The sequence below is a fragment of the Arvicola amphibius genome, chromosome 1, assembly GCF_903992535.2.
Source record: "Arvicola amphibius chromosome 1, mArvAmp1.2, whole genome shotgun sequence".
Taxonomy (NCBI): domain Eukaryota; kingdom Metazoa; phylum Chordata; class Mammalia; order Rodentia; family Cricetidae; genus Arvicola; species Arvicola amphibius.
The window spans coordinates 102,489,668-102,510,973 of record NC_052047.1 but is presented as its reverse complement, the minus strand read 5'-3'; the positions used below and the strand labels follow the sequence as shown (position 1 = coordinate 102,510,973).

Here is a 21,306-nt window from a genome sequence, read left to right as displayed (position 1 = left end):
AGAGGCAGATCAGAGAAAGCATGCATTAAAAGGGAAAGGAGAGACTGAAAATAAGTCACTATAATGTAAATTTATGCCTTTTTTTAAGCATTTTTAAAATGTTGGGTCTTTAGAGCTGTTATTGCTTTAAAAGGTGTTGATTTTTTTAAGACAATATTTTGACAATTAAAAAATTTGGGGAGGACTGTTCGAACTTTTGTAAATTTTCCATGATGAAATAAATATTGAAAAACAGTTCTGAAGTACTTGGCTACTTTTCTCTCCCAGAGTCAAGTAAAGTTCATGTGAAAGGGTCACCTGCTCTGGTCATAAATATGTTTTATGTTCCTTTACCTGTAAACACTCAGTAAATTCATCAGGACTCATTTTGAAGACACAACAGAACTCTTGCCTCATTCAAGCACTGCTCATCGTGATAGCAATAGCTGAGTTCTGACCTCAAAGAAGGTTTAAGTACTTTATATCAGTGCTCAAGAATAATTTTGTACATTGTGGCTCATGGCCTGGAGCTAACGGTATCTGTAAAACAAAGGGCTTGGTTGGACTGCTGTTTGCCACCTCTCTTGTTTGTTTTGTGGAGGGTATGAACAGGGAGTGGGAGAAGGAAGAGGCAAGAAAAGTTGGGAGACAGAAAGGGAGGCAAATTCTGCTGTGAACACACTGCTTCTTCACAAGCCACACTCACGCTGCTGAGTCTCATCATTTTAAAGCACATTATCATAACATTAAAAAGGGAAAACATGTTAAGAAAATGTATCTAATCCTCAAAGTTATCACGAATATGCTGAATTGTTTGGCTTTTAAAAAATATAAATAACGAAGACACTGACTTTTTTTGTGCTTGTGAAGCTAATAGATCATCTCCATGAAACAGGCAGCAATGATGAATTGCAATGTTATTACTGAGGGGAAAAGGTTCAAGCCAATATTCACAATGCAGTCAATATGGGGGCCAAAGCAGTGAGCTTCTGCAGAAGGGTTGAAGATGCCAGGGGAAGATTAGCAGGAACATCCTCCTTCACTAACTGGTTGCTCCTGAGGCTTTTCCAGTTTAATGTCAATCACTAAAGCAAAAGTTAAGGAGTCATATATAAGAAAAGTACAATTCTAACTCTGCTTAACACTGACATCCCTGGCAAGCCCCTCAAATGTCTATTTGACTTCAAAACCTAGTCAATCATTATTTTCTAGATATATGCATCTCTTATATATAACAAGACTCAATGAAACATGAGCCTTATTCATGGGAATCTACTCTAAGAAAATTATTCTATATGAACGAGAAAACTATTATAGTAAGTGTCTGACCATACCCTACAAAATAATTCAAATAAGGGGAAAATATGTTATTCCAACTCGGTAGAATTTATTAATTACTAAAAGTAATAAAGACTTAAACAATAGTAAACATTTAGAAATGAGAATCACTGAATACAGTGTTATGAAGTCTTCAGCTTAATAAACTTGTCTTCATGTAAAAACATCCAATCAAAACTCTTAGAAATAACTGATCATTAGATGGATTTTGTTATGTCCTGTACCTAAAATAAGAGGCTACAATACAGTTCCACTCTGAGTTACTTCTTGTGCCAACTCTGGAAAAACCCAAAGTCAAAGGGATTCAAAATATAACAACATCAGAAGACTGGGAGTGTTCAGGTTTTTTGCTTATAAAAAGCAAGTGAGGAAGTCTGGAGATATGTTTTAGCAGTTAGGGGTGCTTGATACTCTGAGTTCAGTTCTAAGCACTCACAATGGATGGCTCATAACTATATGTAACTCTACCTCCAGGGCAATCTGTAGACCTCTTCTGGCTTTTATGGTCATGTAAGCAATCGAGAGAGAGAGAGAGAGAGAGAGAGAGAGAGAGAGAGAGAGAGAGAGAGAGAGAGAGAGAGAGAGAGAGAGAGAAAGAGGGGAGAGAGGGAGAGAGAGATATAGAGGAGGGTGACTAGAGCGAGGTAGGTCTCCTCGTTTCTTGCTCTTCACGCTCTCTCTTATCGTTCTCTTCTCCTCGTCTCTTTCTTTCTCTCTCTTTTTCTCTTTCTTTCTCTTTCTCTTCTCTTCTCCTCATTCGTCTTTCTCTCTCTTTCTCTTCTCTTCTCTTTCTCTCTTTTCTCTCTCTCTCTTTCTCGCGCTCTCTCGTCTTTGTCTCTCTCTCTGCTCTCTCTCTCTCTCGCTCTCCTCTCTCTCTCTCTCCTCTCTTCTCTTTCTTCTTTTCTTTTCTTTCTCTCTTCTCTCTAGGAAGATGCAGCTCAGTTTGGCAGAGTACCTGCTCTCTGAGGCAGGAAGCCCTGGTAAAAACCCCCAGGACCACATACTCAAGGGCTGGAGAGATGGCTCAGAGGTTAAGAATACTGACTATTCTTCCTGCTTTCAATTCCCAGCAAGCACAGCTCACAACCTGTGCCGTCTTCTGGCAAGTGTATATATAATAAATAAATAAATTTTAAAAAATGTTAAAAAAAAAAAACCCAAAACTTCATACTCAAAAGGTGAAGGGTCAGATGTTTAGGGCTGGCCTGAAATCAAGACTGTCTTAAGACAAAAAAACAAAAAAAAAAAAAAAAACAAAACAAAACAAAAAAAAACAAAAACAAACAAACCCCAAACAAACAACATTAAACCCACTCCATCCCATCCCCACAGAACAGAAAAAAAGGGCAAGCGAGCAAGCAACAAAATCTCAATTACAGTAAGAAGCCAGGCCCATCTGGATAACCAGGCCTAATTTGCAAAAGAAATCCTCTGAGTTTCTGTGCACCTAAGAAACCAATATCTACACTCAAGGTAACAGCCAACTGTGACAGTTAATCTTGATTGGCAACTTGACCAAATCCTTAACATCCAGAAGATAAACGTCTGAGTGTCTGAGAGAGGTCTGAGGTAGAAAGATCCTATTGACTATGGATGATATCATTTCACAGGCTGGGGTCCTGGACTAAATAAAAAGGAGAAAGAGCAGAATACCAGCTTTCCCCTCTGCTTCCTGACTGTCTCCCAATCTTGAGGGACTCTGCTGCTGTATTTTCCCCATAACGATGAGCGTATCCTAACAGCGAGGAAAACAAGCCCTCCATTACCCTTCCTACTTTTATCAGGTGGCTTGTCCCAGGAACAAGTAAATAAAAAACCACCCAAGTGTGGCTCCAAAGAGTAGTAGTAACAGTAAAATTTGTTTTTTGAAAAAGAGTATCTCTATATAAACCTGGTTGTCTTGGAATTCACTGTACAGACCAGGCTGGCCTCAAACTCACAGAGACCTGCCTGCCTCTGCTTCCCAAGTGCTGGGGTTAAAGGCATGAGCCACCATGCTCAGCTAGACAGTAGACTTTCCTTAAGAAACAAAAAGGATACTGTCTTCTCTGCTTCTGTCCTGTGTGCTTTCCATTCCAGGCAAAGCTGCAGCAACGCGTCGGAAAAGCTGCAGAAGAGAAGCAAGATGATGACTGTAGGATGGCAAGTAGAGCACATAGCTTTAGGTTACTCCTTAGATGACAGCATTAAGAAGGCAAATTAAGACCTTGAGGATAATTACTGTCATATTACTGCCATTATACAGTGATAAAGTCAATTCATCAGAAAAGATTTATAAATACATACACACCCAACATTAATACACCAAAATGTTAAAACGTTAAATAGATCTGAAACAATGTATATTAACACAGTAATAGGACAAGGGAAACTATACTCTTGAGACACACCATATTTGTAGGACCAGAGGAGGTTAATGCAGGGATGTGAGGGAACTATTTTATTCCCACCTCATTTTTTTTGTTTGTTTTGCTTTTTCAAGACAGGGTTTCTCTGTGTAACAGCTCTGGCTATCCTTGAACTCACAGAAGACCCACTTGCCTCTGCCTCCCAGGTGCTGGGATTAAAGGCATGAGCCCATCTCAATTTTTACTCCCAACCCTGAATTGATCATTACCCACCCTATGTCTCTTCCAATCTTACTAACTAATCTCCCAATCTTACTAACTAAAATCAAAGTCTACTCTATACTACCTGTTAATCCTCAACAGTTACTGAAGTCAGTAACTATAAACCATAAACTAGATAGTGAGACTTCTGCACAGTGCTGTAATCAAACAGCTACAGTTTCTAAGTCAAACTCCTACTCTGGGAACAATAGAGTTTTTACACCAGGCACTCTGAGCTTCTGAATTATACACTCAATTCTAGCATATCCAAGTCCATAGGAATAGGGGACTTTAACTGAAAGAATATAGAAAACAAACAATGCCAAGAAACAAAATAACACTATTTGTAAACCCCTAATGAGGTTAAGACTACAAAACCCTGACAACAGAACTCCTCCAAAAATTATTAATCCTATAATAATGGCATCTAGTGAAATTAGATGAAATCCCAGTGAACTCAGTGTAAGACATACGTTCAACATGAAAACAGCCAAACAAAACAGGTAAAGCGATGGGTGATATAAAGGAGGGTTTCAACAGAAAGAAATACTGTAGAAAAATCAATCTGAAATGTTAGAAAAATATAGTAAAAGTTAAATAAAAAGTTTTGTGGAAAGTCTCAGTAATAGAATGGATCAAGGAGGGGACAGAATACCCGAGCTTGAAGAAAAGAGCAATAGAAACCATAGAATACACACAAACTCATGGAAATCAAACAACACAACTGAACAATGAAGGATTCAAACAATAAACAAAAAACATTCCTAGAATCAAATGAAAATGAAAACACAACATACCAAACCCTTGAGATACAATAAACGAAGTTCTAAGAAGAAAGTTTATAGCTCTAAGTGCCTACTTTAAGAAACCAGAGAGACTCAAATAATTTAATGATACACCCTTAAGGCCTCAGAAGAAGAATAAGAAAGCCAAACTCTAAATCAGTAGAGGAAAAGAAATCATTAAGATCAGGGCAGAAATTAATGAAATGGGACCAACAACAAACAATACAAAGAATCAACAAAACAAAAAGTTGGTTTTTTTGAAAAGACACAACAAATGTGTAAGCAACTCTGAATCGACTCAGCAAACTTTATTTATATATTTAGTTGTTTATATGAGTGATGGTTTGAATGAGAATGCCCCCATAGGCTCATATATTTGGATGCTTGGTCTCCAGTTGGCAGAACTGTTTGGAAAGGATTAAGGGTTATGGCCTTATCCCTTGGGGTGGGATGTGAGGTTTCAAAAGTCCAGCCATTCCCAATTAGCTATCTCTTTCTGCCTCTGCCTCCTGCTCAAGGATCAGATATAAGTAAACTCTCAGCTTCTGCTCTGGCACCATGCCTGCCTGGCTGCTGCCATCATGATGGTCATGGGATTAAGGGTGTGTGCCACCATGCCCAGCCTAAATAGTTATATTTAGGTTTATATGCATAGGTTATTTATGCTGCTCTGAGTTTTAGTCACAAAATCTTTTCTGCAATGGCTGATAATACAGAGACTAATGACTGGTCAAACTGTTGAGAATAATTGTGTGAGTGCTCACTAACTCACCTCCAGCCTGAAGGCCTGGTAAACATCTCAAAAAAGGAACTGAAGGAATGTGAGTGCTGGGGAATGGGAGGAGTGCTGTGAAATGCTGTCTTTTCGGTGTGGTACGGCCTTTGCATTCATGAACTAGCATCAGCTGTGTTATCTAGACTTGCACAATCTCAGCTCCCACTGAGAGTTGTAGGGACAGAGAACCCCTCAGTTCCCCTGCACCCCATGCTTTGAGGATGTCACCACTGGTACATTGTTATGCCTCTGCCTCCAGAGTGCTGGGATTAAAGGCATGCACCACCACTACCCAGTTTCCTTTTGTAAAATATAAATACCAGCAATTTATAAAGAATAAAGTAAACAGAATGTACTTTTATAGCAAGTAAATACTAGTTTTCAAATTCTTAAATAGGGAAAGTCTGTATTTAAGACAACGACACAGGGATGTAGTGAGACTATGGGAAGTTCAAAACTTTATATTCAGAAATATTGCAATCACAATGAATTATCCTGTGTATAATTTCAACAGTTTGATATTTTCTCATTTTACAAAAACTATGCCAGTTATTTTTTTTCTTACTTTCTGCATTCTAGTTGCTAAGTGAAATAAAACCTTACTTTAAAGATTAGCATAATCACAATTATTTTACACTTTCTTGATTTAGGAACAAACACTCATACTCAGAGAAAACGTACCTGTTTCACATTGTACCCTGCTTTTGCACTGGTTTCAATAAACATAACGTTCAACTCTTTGGCTTTCCTTTCTCCTTCCTCAATTGACACTTGCCTATAGAAAAAAAAAATTAAAAGGCAAATTATTTATTTGTTTTTTTGAGACAGGGTTTCACTTTGTAGTCCTGGAACTCCCTCAACTTGAACACAAACTCACAGAGATTTGCCTGCTTCTGCCTCCCAAGTGCTAGGATCAAAGGCGTGCATCACCACACATGGCAACAAACTCTTATTTTTGAAATCATAAGATTATAAACAAAGTACTATTGATGTTGGGTCATTAGTTTGAAAACTTAACTGCCTGTAGCACTTAAGAGCTGTACGTGTTTGTGTTTGTATATCTCACCCTGATGTAGGATCCCCCTCTGTATGCAGTGAATCCTATTGGTTAATAAAGAAACTGGCTTGGCCTGTAGTGTAGAACAGAGCTATGGGGTGGGGGGAGGGGGTGGAGAAGAACTAAACTGAAAGCTGGGAGAAAGAAGGACGGAGTCAGGGAGAAATCATGTAGTCCTACCGGAGACAGATGCCAGAACTTACCGGGTAAGCCACAGGCTTGTGGAGATACACAGATTACTAGAAATGGGTTAAATTAAGATATAAGAGTTAGCCAATAAGAAGCTAGAGCTAATGGGCCAAGCAGTGATTTAAATAATATTGTTTCTGTGTGATTATTTTGGGGCTGGGCAGCAGAAACAAACAAGTGGCCTTCTACATCACCTCCATATTGGGAACTGAGTCTTAAATATGTTAGCCCTACCAATGAGTATAAACAGCTTAATGAGTTTTTTAATTTTTTTTTAAAATTGTGTTTCATGTGTTTAGGTGTTCTGCCTGTATGTCTATCTATTACCACATGCATGATCAGTACCTATGAAGGTGTTCAGAAGAGAGCAATGGAGCCCTTGGTGCTACAGCTAAAGCTGTCATGGGAGTCCTGGGAATTGAACCCAGGTCCCCTGGAAAGAACAGCCAGTACTCTCAACCTCAGCCATTTCTTCAGCCTCTTAATGACTTAAACAAAACAAAAAACAAAAACAAAGACAGAGTTTCAGACCAGGTGTCGTGGCATATGCCTTTAATTCCAGAACTTTTTTTTTTTTTTTTTTTTTTTTTTTTTTTTTTTTTTGGTTTTTCAAGACAGGGTTTCTCTGTAGCTTTGGAGCCTGTCCTGGAAGTAGCTCCTGTAGCCCAGGCTGGCCTCAAACTCACTGACATCCACCTGTCTCCTCCTGAGTGCTGGGATCAAAGGTGTGCGGCACCACCAGCCGGCCTTTTTTTTTTTTTTTTTAATTGCAGCACTTAGGAGGGAATCAAAAGTAGGCGGATCTCTGAGATTGAGACCAGCCTGGTCTACAGAGCGAGTTCTAGGACACCCAAGACTACAAGGAGAAACCCTGTCTCAAAAACAAACAAACAAAAAACCAAAACAAGACAGGGGCTCCTGTAGCCCAGGATGACCTTCAGCTTCTGATCCTCCCAAATACTGGAAAAAAGACATTATATGGACACGCTGCCATGACATTCATTATACACTACCTTCGACAGAATCCAGAGCTTTGTGCATGTTCTAGGTAAGTCCCCAATTTAACAATCTGTGTGTGCAGGTGCTGGTGACTATACCTAGGTAAGCGTGTGACAAGAGAAAAGAACAAGGTATGCATCCCTATAGTTCTCCGCCATGGTCCCTTGAACAGGGTCTCAATACAAGCCTGGCAGTCCCAGCAATCCTTTTGTCATTGTGCGTCCAGTGTTGGAATTAATGAGAAGGTATGACCACATATGACTTTTTAAGTGCTAGGAACTGAATTCAGGTCTTCATGCTTGCATAGCATGTGTTCTTTTAAAAAAATTAATTTTATATCCTGACTACAGTCTCCCCTCCTCTGTATTTGCTCAGAAAGGGGCAGGACTCCCATGGCATATCAAGCTGCCATAAAACAATGCACCTCCCCTGATGTAGGAAGTCCTTCTGTATATGTGTTGCCTTTATTGGTTAATGAATAAAAAAATCTGCATTGGCCTGTGATAGGGCATAGTTCAGACACTTCAGTTCCTGTGAACCAGGCTAGCCGTTTCTATGGGTTTTCCTCTGATGTTCCTGATCCTCTCTGGCTCCTACAATCCTTCTCCCCCCTCTTCAGCAGGACTCCCCGAGCTTGGGCCAACGTTTGTCTGTGGGTCTCTGAACCTGTCTCTATCAGTCAATGGATGAAGGCTCTCTGCTGACAATCAGGGTAGTCACCAATATGATCACAGCCCGTTCAGGCTATGCATCCACTGCTGCTAGGAGACTTAGATGGGGCCATCAGTGTAGGCCAGTGGAAGTTTCCCTATAGCAAGTGCTATAGAACCATCTCCCTAGCTCTATAAAACTAAGATTTATTTTATTAATTTGTTTTTATATGGCTGAACTCATTGGATGCTTTTGTTTGGAGGTAGAATCTCATGTATCCTTCCTTGGCTGGCCTAGAATATACTAGCCCAAAATGTTTTAAATTTCTCATCTTCCTGCCTTCACCTTTCAAATTCTGGGATTACAGGCATACTTCATCATACCTGGCTATAAACAGTGTTGGGGACTCAAACGCAGGGCCTTGTGCATGTTAGGCAAGTACTCTATCAACTGATACCTTCAGCCCCAATCTTTTCATTTAAAAAATATTTGTCTGGGGGGCTGGAGAGATGGCTCAGAGGTTAAGAGCATTGCCTGCTCTTCCAAAGGTCCTGAGTTCAATTCCCAGCAACCACATGGTGGCTCACAACCATCTGTAATGGGGTCTGGTGCCCTCTTCTGGCCTGCGGGCATACAGACAGACAGAATATTGTATACATAATAAATAAATAAATGTCAAAAAAAACTTTTCAAAAAAAATAAAAAAAAATTTGTCTCTGTACACGTGTGGGCATACATGTGGAAGTCAGTTTTCTTCTTTCCCCACGTGGACCCCAGGGATCAAACTCAGGTCATCCAGTTTCATGCCAAGTACCTTTATCTACTAAGCCATCACTAGCCTGCCCTTCTTTTTACTTTTAAAAAGTAAGTGATTGGGCTGCACATGGTGGCTTATACCCATAATCCCAATTCTCAGAAAGGAGGCAGGAGGATCCTGAGTTCAAGGTCAGCCTGGTCTATGTAGTTCTAGGCCTGGGCTTAAGAGTAAGACCCTATCACAAATACAAACCCAAAACAAAGCAAATCTTAAGAAGCTGGGATATGGCTCAATGGTAGAATACTTGTTTAGCACATACTATATTCAGTATTGCCAACAACAAAAACCACCTGATGGAGGATTCTCATTGGCTAATAAACAAACTGCCTTGGCCAGCCCTTAGGTGGGTGGAGTAGACAGAACAGGAAGAAGGAAGTGAGGTAGATGGCTCAGTCAGATGCCACGCCTCTCCTAAGTGAGATAGATTGCCGTGCCTCTCCTCAGGGAGACAGATGCGATGAAGCCAGCCGCCAGGTCAGACATGCTGAAACTTTCCTGGTAAGACACCGCTCGTGGTGTTAAACAGATTATTAGATATGGGTTAAAGCAAGAGATGAGAGAATTAGCTAATAAGAGGCTGGAACTGATGGGCGAGGCAGTGTTTAAAAGAATACAGTTTCCGTGTAATTATTTTGGGTATAAAGCTAACCATGCGGGAGCCGGGCGGGATGAAAAGCAGGCCTGCCCGCAGCTCCTCACTACAACCACCTATAAAACAAAACCTAAAAATGGCCTGCTTTCCCCCCTTAATACCAAATCACAAGGGGATGGAGAGATGCTTGGTGGTTAAAAGAACTTGATGCTCTTGTCAGTGACCCAGGTTTGGTTCCTAATACCCATATCTGGCATATCTGGCAGCTCACAACTGTCTGAGTGGGCACCTGAACACATACAGTGCATATACAGACAAGCAGGCACACACATGGTACACATATACACATAAAATAAAAAACACTAAAAATATTAAACCATATGCATTTAGCCTTGTGACTCTAAATTTTATGTAAAAACTTTCATGCTAATTTGCTGCTATAATTTTTGTAATGATTTGCCAGTTGTTAAAAATGTAAACCATACCAGGTGGTAGTGGCTAATGTCTTTAATCACAGCACTCAGGAGGCAGAAGCAAGCAGATATTTCCAAGTTTGAAGCTAGCCTGGTGGTCTACAAGAGTAAGTTCTAAGATAGCCAAAGCTACACAGAGAAACCCTATCTCAAAAACAATTTTTTTCCAATTATACTACCAATTCTATTTCTGCTACTGGATAGAAGTAGGCTTAACATCAAAATTCTTTACACATAGACTACACTGCAAGTTCATCACCTAAATTTCATGAATGAATAAGTAATAAATAGTAAAAGTTCCACTAATTAAAAAGTGTGGTCAAGACTAAAGCAGAAAGAATATACAACAGAGTACTTAATAATGCTAAAAGCCATTCACATGGATTCTATAGCCAATGTTAATTAATACTTGGCATCTTGTGACTTGAATGAGCTTTGCTCATTTGACTAAGGTGTTACAATCAAGCTATTCATACTCAGTTAGCTAACTCTTGTATAACCACACAATCAGAACCCCACAAACACATACAGACCACATCATTGAATTGTAATAAAATTATATGAATGTTTATAAGAAGACAAATATATGTGTGTCTAATTATTACAAATACTTTTTAAAGATAAGAAGTTACTTGGTGTTACTTTTTAACAAATCGCTGCTCCACTTATTAAACCTTAAAAAATAGAAAATATTTGCTGTCTTCCTATTTAACAATTCTGTAAAAGTACTGTTTATGGTTTAGACAAAACAAATGTAATTTAATCTTTATACTTATATTTCAGATTCTCTCTCTAAAAAGGGGTACAAAGTGAAATGTCTCCTTTTCTGAAAACAATTTTTTAGTAAACAAACATGGTGTTTAACATAGAAACCAAGCATTCAGTTATTTCATACCTTTTATCAGCAAGATCTGTCTTATTTCCTACTAGCATGATGATGACATCACTTCCTCTTTCTGTTCTGACATCATCAATCCATTTTGTAGTTTGCTGGAATGAGTTAACATCTAGCATTGAGAGTGGACAGAAGGATTAGTGTTACTGAAAATGCTACCCCCAGTGAAAGACAACACTTCCCACAAACACCCTGAAAGAGGGAAGAGGGACAGCACATTAAGATCCCATCTTTAATGTGCCTACAATGTAACTCCATTTTATCTGATTACAACTGTCAGTGATGTAAATGAGTCTGAAGAAGAAAAAGATCCTCAAAGTTCATTTTAGAGAAAAGCTCTTTTGACAACAACCAAATTCCTGTAAAAACCAATAAAACAACCAAGTTCCTATAAAAACCAATGTTCTAACATCTAAAGACAGCTGCAGCAGATAATATGGTGTTACACTGCTACAATGCTTTTTTGGATCACTTATTCTAATACATACCAAACATGACAAAGAAAGCATTTCAAAAGTATGTGAGCCAGAAGTCCAAACACATCCCAGAAAACTCATAAAGGCTTTCAATACCACTGTCCTCGCATTGCTTACTCAGTTTGTGATCACTTTAACCGTATTTTTAAAAAATCATTTCATTTGTCTCTATTTCCCTCTTCCTGGAATTAAAGGTGTGGGTCATGGAGCCCGGCTCTTGCATTTGTTTTGTATTAGAGTTTATGTGAAGTGACCTTAAGTTAATTAGTTTGATGTATCAGGCTCACTTCTAACTGAATTCATTTTTTAAGTATTAGATTCTAGCCAGAATATGTCAATATGTTTTTTAGCAGCTAAAGTAACAAATTTACTACTATTTTAAAACACATTCGTGGAATTTTAGAGGAAAAGTATGACAAGCTTTGGTTAAAGTAAACACAAATACTTTAAAGCTACAAAACTGGCAAATGCATTATGATGAACATTAACGGTTTTTTAAAAAAACAAGTTGCAATCTAAAGTAAAACTTCAAGAGAAGACTACATACAGCACATACCCAAAAGTTAAAAAAGAAAAAAAAAAAAAAGAAAAAAAAAGGAAAGGAGAAAGAAAAATACATTGTGGAATATAGTCTTTTTAATTTTGCCACTGTAGTTACTGTTTAGTAACTATGACTTCTGAGTGAATACACAGAAATTTCTAGTAATATGACTAGTTCAAATCAGCTCTTAGACATATTTTTACCTAAGTCCAAGATGCTGTAAATAATCTTTTTTTCCTATAAATATGGACTAGTCTATGGAATGATGTTAAATACTGCCTTACATATATAATAAAACACTTTACAAAGATAATTTCAATCAGACAGCTGTCACCAATGCTCCATGGAAAATTTATAATCACTTAAAGACCAAAACACTTCAGGTTTTGAAGAAAAGAAAAAAAAATACTTTGGGGCTAGAGACATGGTTCAGCGGTTAAGAGCAGTGGCTTCTCTTCTAGAGGTCCTGAGTTCAATTCCCAGAACCTACATGGTGGCTCACAACCACCTATAATGAGATCTGGTGCCCTCTTCTGGAGCTCAGAATGTTGTATACATAATAAATAAATAGATCTTTAAAAAATACTGTTTCATTTCCCATTTATATTTTTTCTTGGAGAAAAATGAAAGTGTAATTTGTTAGCAACAAAGAAAACCAGCCACAGAATCCACATATTCAAACAAAAATGACTAAAAGAAAAATATACAGTGTGCTTCTCTATTTTTCTCTATGTAAGAGATTGACTGCAAGGAGGAAGCAAAGAAAACACTAGCAAGCAGACTCTTAACAGCCTCAAAAGAAGCCATATAGAATCTAGAATATTTGGCAAGAGGTTTAAATATAGATTATCTTTGAAATCTGAGATAAATTAATGAGTAAACCTTTAAACTACAATTACGGGATAGTTTATGGATAGGAGGATACTACAGAAACCTTGAAAAAGATTTATAAATAGAGTCAAAATATAATTTCTAAAGGTGAAAATGCTGGCACAGAGACATAAAGTACACTGGTACAAACATGGAGGCAAGTATTTCTGACTTGGCTGGTCTGTGATAGTTTGCTATGATAAAACACTTTACATGCCAGTAAGGAAAACAAGCACAAAACAAAACATGCATGCAGCTAAGCTAAAGGTTGAAAGAAGATTAGAAATGCATAATTCCCCCCACTCACTTGTGATATCATAAACAACAACTGCCACAGTGGAGTCACGAATGTAGCTAGGAATCAAGCTCCTGAACCGCTCTTGACCTGCTGTGTCCCATAATTGCAATCGCACCTAACAACAAAATCAGTCAAACAAGCAAGAAAAGTAAGAAAGGTCAACCACTGCAGTATACCTACTTGTGATATCGTAAACTACTACGGCTGCAGCAGAGTCACGGATGTAACTGGGAATGAGGCTACGGAAACGTTCCTGACCCGCAGTATCCCACAGCTGCAGCCTGATCTGTGGGATGGGAAAAAAAAACAAAAACAAAAACAAAACAAAACTAAACTAAAAAACTGACACTTAAAAAAAAAAGAAATGACTTTTGAAACACGAGTGGTAGACAACTCATGTAGAGGTTTAATGCAGAGGAATGAAAACAACATAAAACTCATTTCTGAAAAGTGAGCAGTAGTCCAAAGTTGCTTGTTCTGAAGGTACAAATACTGAAAATACTTTGTGAAAGATTTTATGGAATCAGAAATAGGGCTCCCCCTCCATGAAATTTTGAATCCCAGTATCTTCTAAATGATAAAAGCGAACTGTTGATGTTCAAATACTGAGAATAAAAAGTGAGAATGAGGATCCTCAAGCGACAGAGTAGAGAAAGCAATGCTCATCTGACAGCTTCTCTAAAGCTGTGAAATGTTTCCTGGGTCTGCAACTACCATGTGTGTTTCTTTTATACACTTCTGCCCAGAACATTGTGGATAATAGGGGAGGAGAAAAAAAAGGAAAGAAAAAAAAGAGAGAATACATTTCTGCAATCTACATAAAAAATAAGTTTTCTTACCCATACAAAGCAGTTTAAGCTCTTAAGTTTTAAGAAAAGTTATATAATGAAGACATCCAAAAGAAAAAAAAACATATACTTCAGAAATAAGAAAAAATATCAGAGATAATGTAATATTTTGGGAACATTAAGTTATTCAATGTTTAAATGATGATGAGAATCTCTTCAAGGAGTAGGTCAAAACATAATTTTTTAAAGAACATTCAACAATAAGGAAGATAAAAAACCTGAGAGATAAATATATATTTAAATATATATTTTCCTCTACTTAACCACTGTTACATGTTCTAGTCTGACAAAGTCTTTAAGTTCACAAATTATGAAACCTTCCTGAATGACCTGAGGGGTGCTCTCAAAGTCTCTCTCTTTTTTTTTTTTTTTTCCGAGACAGGGTTTCCCTGTAGTTTCTAGAGCTTGTCCTGGAACTAGCTCTTGTAGACCAGGCTGGCCTCGAACTCAGAGATTTGCCTGCTTCTGCCTCCCAAGTGCTGGGATAAAGGCATGCGCCACCACTGCCCGGCTTCAAAGAGTCTTTAGTAGCTCTAATTTTTCATGAAAATTCTTTTAATTCTCTTATAAATCGATGTGTTGTCCTTTCTTCCAAATCAAGACAGCAAAGTAAGTCTAAGGACACCAGAATTTTACAAAGAAATTTTGACTTTGGATGTGAAATGGAAATAAGAAATCAGAGTGCCAAAAACAACTTTGTAATAAATTTTTCTCAAGATCCAATTTTGATGATTTTGTTCAGCACTTCTGATGGCGACCACAGCTGTGATCCTGGTTTCCAGCCTGCAGTGTGCAGAAAATTGCACACTGAAAATATTACTCACTGTTCGATCCTCCAAGTACATTGTTTTTGATAAGAAGTCAATGCCAATTGTTGCCTATAAAACAAAACAAAAGAATTAGTAAGGAATAGTAGTTTGGTGGTAGTTAACAGTTTAGGATACAAATAGAATTTATGAATTTAAAATAATAATGAATACACACATAACCACACTTTATTCAAGTGGTAACAAACATGTCCAATGTTAACTTGTTTCCATGTACTAAGTACTCGATCTGTGTTGGAGACTAATTCAGGCCCTTTATGTGATCAGCTCTCATCCTCATTCATGAAAGATAACTCATTCTCACACTAATTTTTCTCATTTTAAAGAACAATGCAATAGGGATTTTTTAATATATATTTTAAATTTATTTATTTATTATGTATACAATGTTCTGTTTGCGTGTATGCCTGCCTGCCAGAAGAGGGCACCAGATCTCATAGATGGTTGTGAGCCACCATGTGGTTGCTGGGAATTGAACTCAGGACCTCTGGAAGCACAGCCAATGCTCTTAACCACTGAGCAGTCTCTCCAGCCCCTTCTATGTATATTTTTACCAGAATATTCAAATATCTGAATACAAAGTTTTGTCTGAATATCTTAATGTTCCCAATCAGGATGACTATTATTTGCTCCAAAGGCAATTTTATGAAATACTGTTGATGTAAAGATAACCATGCCTAAACTTCTTATGCCACAGAGACTCAGAAGTATGATTTTCAAAGGGACATGACTCTTCCAATATGTAAGTAATGTATTAAAGTAAGGGAAATAAAATTTTCTCTTTATCATTCAATGCTAAGTATTTCCTGTGATTCAAATACAGTACACCGTGTATCTGGTTAAATAATAAAGAATTTTAAAAGGCAAAAACTAGAAAAAGTGAACAAGTTAAGAAGTCTAAAATTAAATAGGAAGATAAATTAAAAATAATTGGGGCATGGGTTTAAGTGACAGCAGTTAAGAACAGTTCTCTTGCAGGAAAGCAAGCTCAATTCCCAACACTCACATAGTGGATCACCACCATCCATAATGCCAGTTCCAGGGCATCCAATGCTCTCTTCTGATCCCATGGGCACAAAGCATGCACGTGGTATGCATACATACATGCAGGCAAAATATTCACACATAAAATAAATTAAGTAAATCTAATTTTAAAAGAAAAAGAGGAAAAAGGCATCTGCATGCTGGCATGTCCCTCCCTATTTCTGATCCACTGATAAGTGAACTGATTAATCCACTGTTACTTTCCTGTCATGATGGCCTGGATCCTGACATCATAAACTGAAATCAATTCCTAAAAAGGAATCTCAGACTTGGATGATTTCTCTACAAAAAAAAAAAAAAAAAAAAAAAGGGTATCTCTTCTAATTCCCTCCAAGATGACAGTAAAGATAATTTTTCAATAGACTGTGAAAGAAGCAACCCGAGTAAGGTTAGGACTATGGACAAGATTATTAATACTTTGTGTTGTTTATGTAATAATTTACACATTGTGTTGTTTATATAATAATTTACACATTATTGAAAGCATTTTTTCCTTTTTTTATTTTTCAAGTCAGGGTTTTTCTGTGTAGCTTTTGGCTGTGCTATAATGGAACTCGAGATCCACCTGCCTCTGCCTCTTAAGTGCTGTGATTAAAGTCGTGAACCACCACTGCCCATGGAAAGCACTTTTATATCTATGACTGCATGTAAATAAAAGAACTTTAAAAAATACCATAACCATTCCTCTTAATATTAAGAGATAAATTTAATAATTTGGAAAAACCAAAATACCTGATAGGTGTTGTCAAAACTGTCATACATGAATCTGGTGATTAAGGATGTCTTTCCAACTGAAATAAAAAAAGATAGAGATTTCCTTAGTAAGTAATATATTAAATACACTAGGTTCCCAGGCACTGCTCAAAGAATTGTAATCAAATTAAATGGAAAATATATTCAAAGGTTTTATCAAAAGTTTGCTGTCAGGGCTTTCTCAATAACAGATTCCATAACAAAACCAGATTTAAACAATGCCTATCCACAAATCCAGCCCTACAGAAATTATTAGAAGCAAAACCCCAACCCAAGGAAGCTTACTGCACCCACAGGAACACAGGCAACAGATAACCTTACACCAACAAAACCCCAAGAAGAGAAACACACTCACTACCACTGAAAAAATAACAGGAATTAACAATCACTGGCCATTAATATCTCTTAATATCAATGGATTCAATTCACCCATAAAGACATAGGTTAAAAAAACGGTTATGAAAGCAGGATCCAGCCTTCTGCTGTATACAAGAAACACACCTCAACCTCAAAGACAGACATTACCTCAGATTAAAGTGTCGAGAAAAGATTTTCCAATCAAATGGATGAAGTTAAGAAACAAGTGGGTGTAGCTGTCTCAATATCTAAAATAGACTTCAAACTAAAATCAATGAAAAGAGATGGAGAAAAACACTTTATACTCATAGCAGGAACAATCAGGATGCAGTCTCAATCTTGAACATCTATGCCCCAAATACAAGAGCGCCCACATATGTAAAAGAAACATTACTAAAGCTTAAATCGCACATCAAACCCTACATACTAATAGTAGGAGACTTCAACACCCCACTCTCCTCAATGGACAGGTCAACCAGACAGAAACCTAATAGAGAAATAAGAGAACTGACAGATATCATGGCTCAAATGGAATTAACAGACATCTACAAAACATTCCACCCAAACACAAAAGAATATACCTTCTTCTCAGCACCCCATGGAACCTTCTCTAAAATTGACCACATACTCGGTAACAAGGCAAATCTCAACAGATAAAAAAAATTGAAGTAATCCTCTGTATTTTATCGGATTACCATGGTTTAAAATTAGAATTCAACAGCAACACTAATTTCAGAAAACCCACAAACACATGGGAAATTAAACAGTGCTCTATTGAACCACCCCTGGGTCAAAGAAGAAATAAAGAAATAAAAAAGCACACCTGAAAACTCTAGAACAAAAAGAAGCAGACTCACCTAGGAGGAGTAGAAGACAGGAAATAATCAAATTGAGGGCAGAAATCAACAAAATAAAAGCAAAGAAAACAATATAAAGAATCAATGAAACAGCTGGTTCTTTGAGAAAAATCAACAAGATAGACAAACCCTTAGTCAAACTAATCAAAAGGGAGGGAGGGAGGGAGGGAGGGAGGGAGAGAAGAGAGAGAGAGAGAGAGAGAGAGAGAGAATATATATCTAAATTAACAAAATAAGAAATGCAAAGGGGGACATAACAACAGATACTGAGGAAATCCAGAAAATCATTAGGTCATACTAAAAAAACCCGTACTCCACAAAATTGGAAAATTGAAAAGAAACGGACGATTTTCTGAATAGGTACCACATACCAAAATTAAATGAAGACCAGGCGAGCAATTTAAATAGACCATAACCTGCAAGAAAATAGAAGCTATCATCAAAAGCCTACCAAATAAAAAACAAAGCCCAGGACCAGATGGTTTCAGTGGAGAATTCTACCAGAACTTCAAAGAGCTAATACCTATACTCAAAGTGTTCCACAAAATAGAAAGAGAAGGAACATTGGCAAACTCATTTTTATAAGGCTACAGTTACCCTGATACCAAAACCACACAAAGACTCAACCAAGAAAGAGAATTACAGACCAATCTCATTCATGAACAAGAATGCAAAAATAGTAAAATACTGGCAAACCAAATCCAAGAACACATTAAAAAAAAATCATCCACCATGATCAAGTCGGCTTCTTCCCAGAGATTCAGGGATAGTTCAACATCTGAAAATCTATCAATGTAATTCACCATATAAATAAACTGAAACAAACAAACCAACCAACCCATAAGGTCATCTCATTAGATGCTGAAAAGCATTTGACAAAATCCAACACCCCTTTATGATAAAGGCCTTGAAGAGATCAGGGGCACAAGAAACATATCATCTACACATAATAAAAGCAATAAACAGTAAGCCAACAGCCAACATTCAAATTAAATGGAGAGAAACTCAAAGCGATCCCACTAAAATCAGGATCAAGAGAAGGCTGTCTACTTTCTCCACATCTATTCAACATAGTTCTTGAAGTTCTGGCTAGAGCAATAAGAGAACAAAAGGAGATCATGGGGATTCAAATTGGAAAGGAAGTCAAACTTCCATTATTTGCAGATAATATGATAATATACATAAGTGACCCCAAAACCTCTACTAGGGAACTTCTACAGATGATAAATACATTCAGTAATATGGCAGGATACAAGAGCAACTTAAAAAAAAAAAATCAGCAGCACTCCTATATACAAAGGATAAAGAAGCTGAAAGGGAAATCAGAGATATATCGCCCTTCACAATAGCCACAAATAACATAAAATATCGTGGGGTAATCCTAACCAAAGAAGTCAAAGATCTGTTCGACAAAAACTTTAGTCTTTGAAGATACCAGAAAATAAAAAGATCTCTCATGCTCTTGGATAGGTAGGATCAACATAATAAAAATGGAAATCCTACCAAAAGCAATCTATAGATCCAATACAATCCCCATCAAAATCCCAACACAATTCTTCACAGACCTTGAAAGAACAATACTCAACTTCATATGGAAAAACAAAAAACCCAGGATAGTCAAAACATTCCTGTACAATAAAGGAACTTTCGGAGGCATCACCATCCCTGACTGGGTTCTATTATAGAGCTACAGTAATGAAAACAGCTTGGTACTGGCATAAAAACAGAGAATTGAATTGAATCAAAGACCCGGATATTAACCCACACACCTATTAACACCTGATTTTTGATAAAGAAGCTAAAATTATACAATAAAAAGAAAGCATCTTCAACAAATAGTGCTGGCATAACTGGATGTCAACATGCAGAAGAATGAAAATAAATCCTTATCTATTCCCATGCACAAATCTCAAGTCCAAATGGATTAAAGACCTCCATATAAATCCGACAACACTGATCCTGATAGAAGAGAAAGTGGGAAGTAGTCTGCAACACATGGGCACAGGAGACCACTTCCTACGTATAACCCCAGTAGCACAGACAATAAGGGCAACATTGAATAAATGGGATCTCCTAAAACTGAGAAGCTTCTGTAAAGCAAAGGACACAGTCAGTAAGACAAAGGCAGCCTACTGAATGGGAACCAACCCCACATCAGACAGAAGACTGATCTCCAAAATATATTAAGAACTCAAGAAATTAGACATCAAATTTCCAAATAACCCAATTAAAATATGAGGAACAGAACTAAACAATTTTCAACAGGATTTCAAATGGCCAAAAGACACTTCAGGAAATGTTCAACATTTTTAGCCATCAAGGAATTGCAAATCAAAACAACTCTGAGATACCATCTTACGCCAGTCATAATGGCTAAGATCAAAACCACCAATGATAGCTTACGCTGGAGAGGATGTGGAGTAAGGGGAAGAATCCTCCATTGCTGGTGGGAATGTAAACTTGTACAACCACTTCAGAAATCAGTACGGAAGTTTCTCAGAAAATTGGGAATCAACCTACCTCAGGACCCAGCAGTATCACTCTTGGGCATATACCCAAAAGATGCTCAATCATACTACAAGGACACTTGTTGAACTACATACATAGCAGCATTATTTGTAATAGTCAAAACCTGGAAACAACCTAGATGCCTCTCAACCCAAGAACGGATAAAGAAAATGTGGCATATTTACACATTAGAGTACTACTCAGTGGTAAGAAACAATGACATCTTGAATTTTGCATGCAATGAATGGAACTAGAAAACACCATCCTGAGTAAGGTAACCCAGACCCAGAAAGATGAACATGGTATGTACTCACTCAAGTGAATACTAGCTGTAAAGCAAAGGATATTGAGCCTATAGTTCATGATCCTAGAGAAGCTAAGTAACAAGGTGAACCCTAAGAAAAACATATACAGATCCACCTGTAAAGGGGAAATGGACAACATCGACTGACAAAATTGGGAGCGCAGGGGAAGGAGGGAAGATGGAAGGGGAAGATGAGGGGAGGAGGGGAAAGGGGGAGAACTTGAGGGAATGGGATAGTTGACATGGAGGAAGGACAGAGATGAGAGCAAGGAAAGAGGTATTACGGAGCTAGCAAGTGGCACGAGAAATTCCCAGGAATTCACAAGGATGACCCTAACACCCTAGCAATAGATGAAAGAGTGCCCAAACTGGCCTTGCCCTGTAGTCAGACTGATGAATATCTTAAATATCACCATAGAACTTTCATCCAGCAACTGACAGAAACAGAGGCAGAGACCTGCATC

The 21,306-nt window shown here is 37.6% G+C and overlaps 1 protein-coding gene across 2 annotated transcripts in view; it reads right to left on the bottom strand.

Moving 5' to 3' along the window:
• Positions 1-879: 879 nt before the first annotated feature.
• Positions 880-21,306, bottom strand: part of Rab6a (RAB6A, member RAS oncogene family) — a 44,603-nt gene continuing 24,176 nt past the window's right edge. The window contains exons 2-8 of one of the 2 annotated variants that reach the window (XM_038334889.1): positions 16,796-16,854; positions 15,017-15,070; positions 13,354-13,459; positions 11,160-11,271; positions 6,168-6,261; positions 3,358-3,424; positions 880-1,064 (exon numbers count right to left, since the gene is read on the bottom strand). In XM_038334889.1, the coding sequence (XP_038190817.1) occupies positions 1,000-1,064; positions 3,358-3,424; positions 6,168-6,261; positions 11,160-11,271; positions 13,354-13,459; positions 15,017-15,070; positions 16,796-16,854 (557 nt within the window). In that variant the 3' untranslated portion in view covers positions 880-999. Of the gene's footprint in view, positions 1,065-3,357; positions 3,425-6,167; positions 6,262-11,159; positions 11,272-13,353; positions 13,460-13,524; positions 13,631-15,016; positions 15,071-16,795; positions 16,855-21,306 lie in introns of both variants that reach the window. The other variant, XM_038334883.1, reaches the window with a different exon arrangement.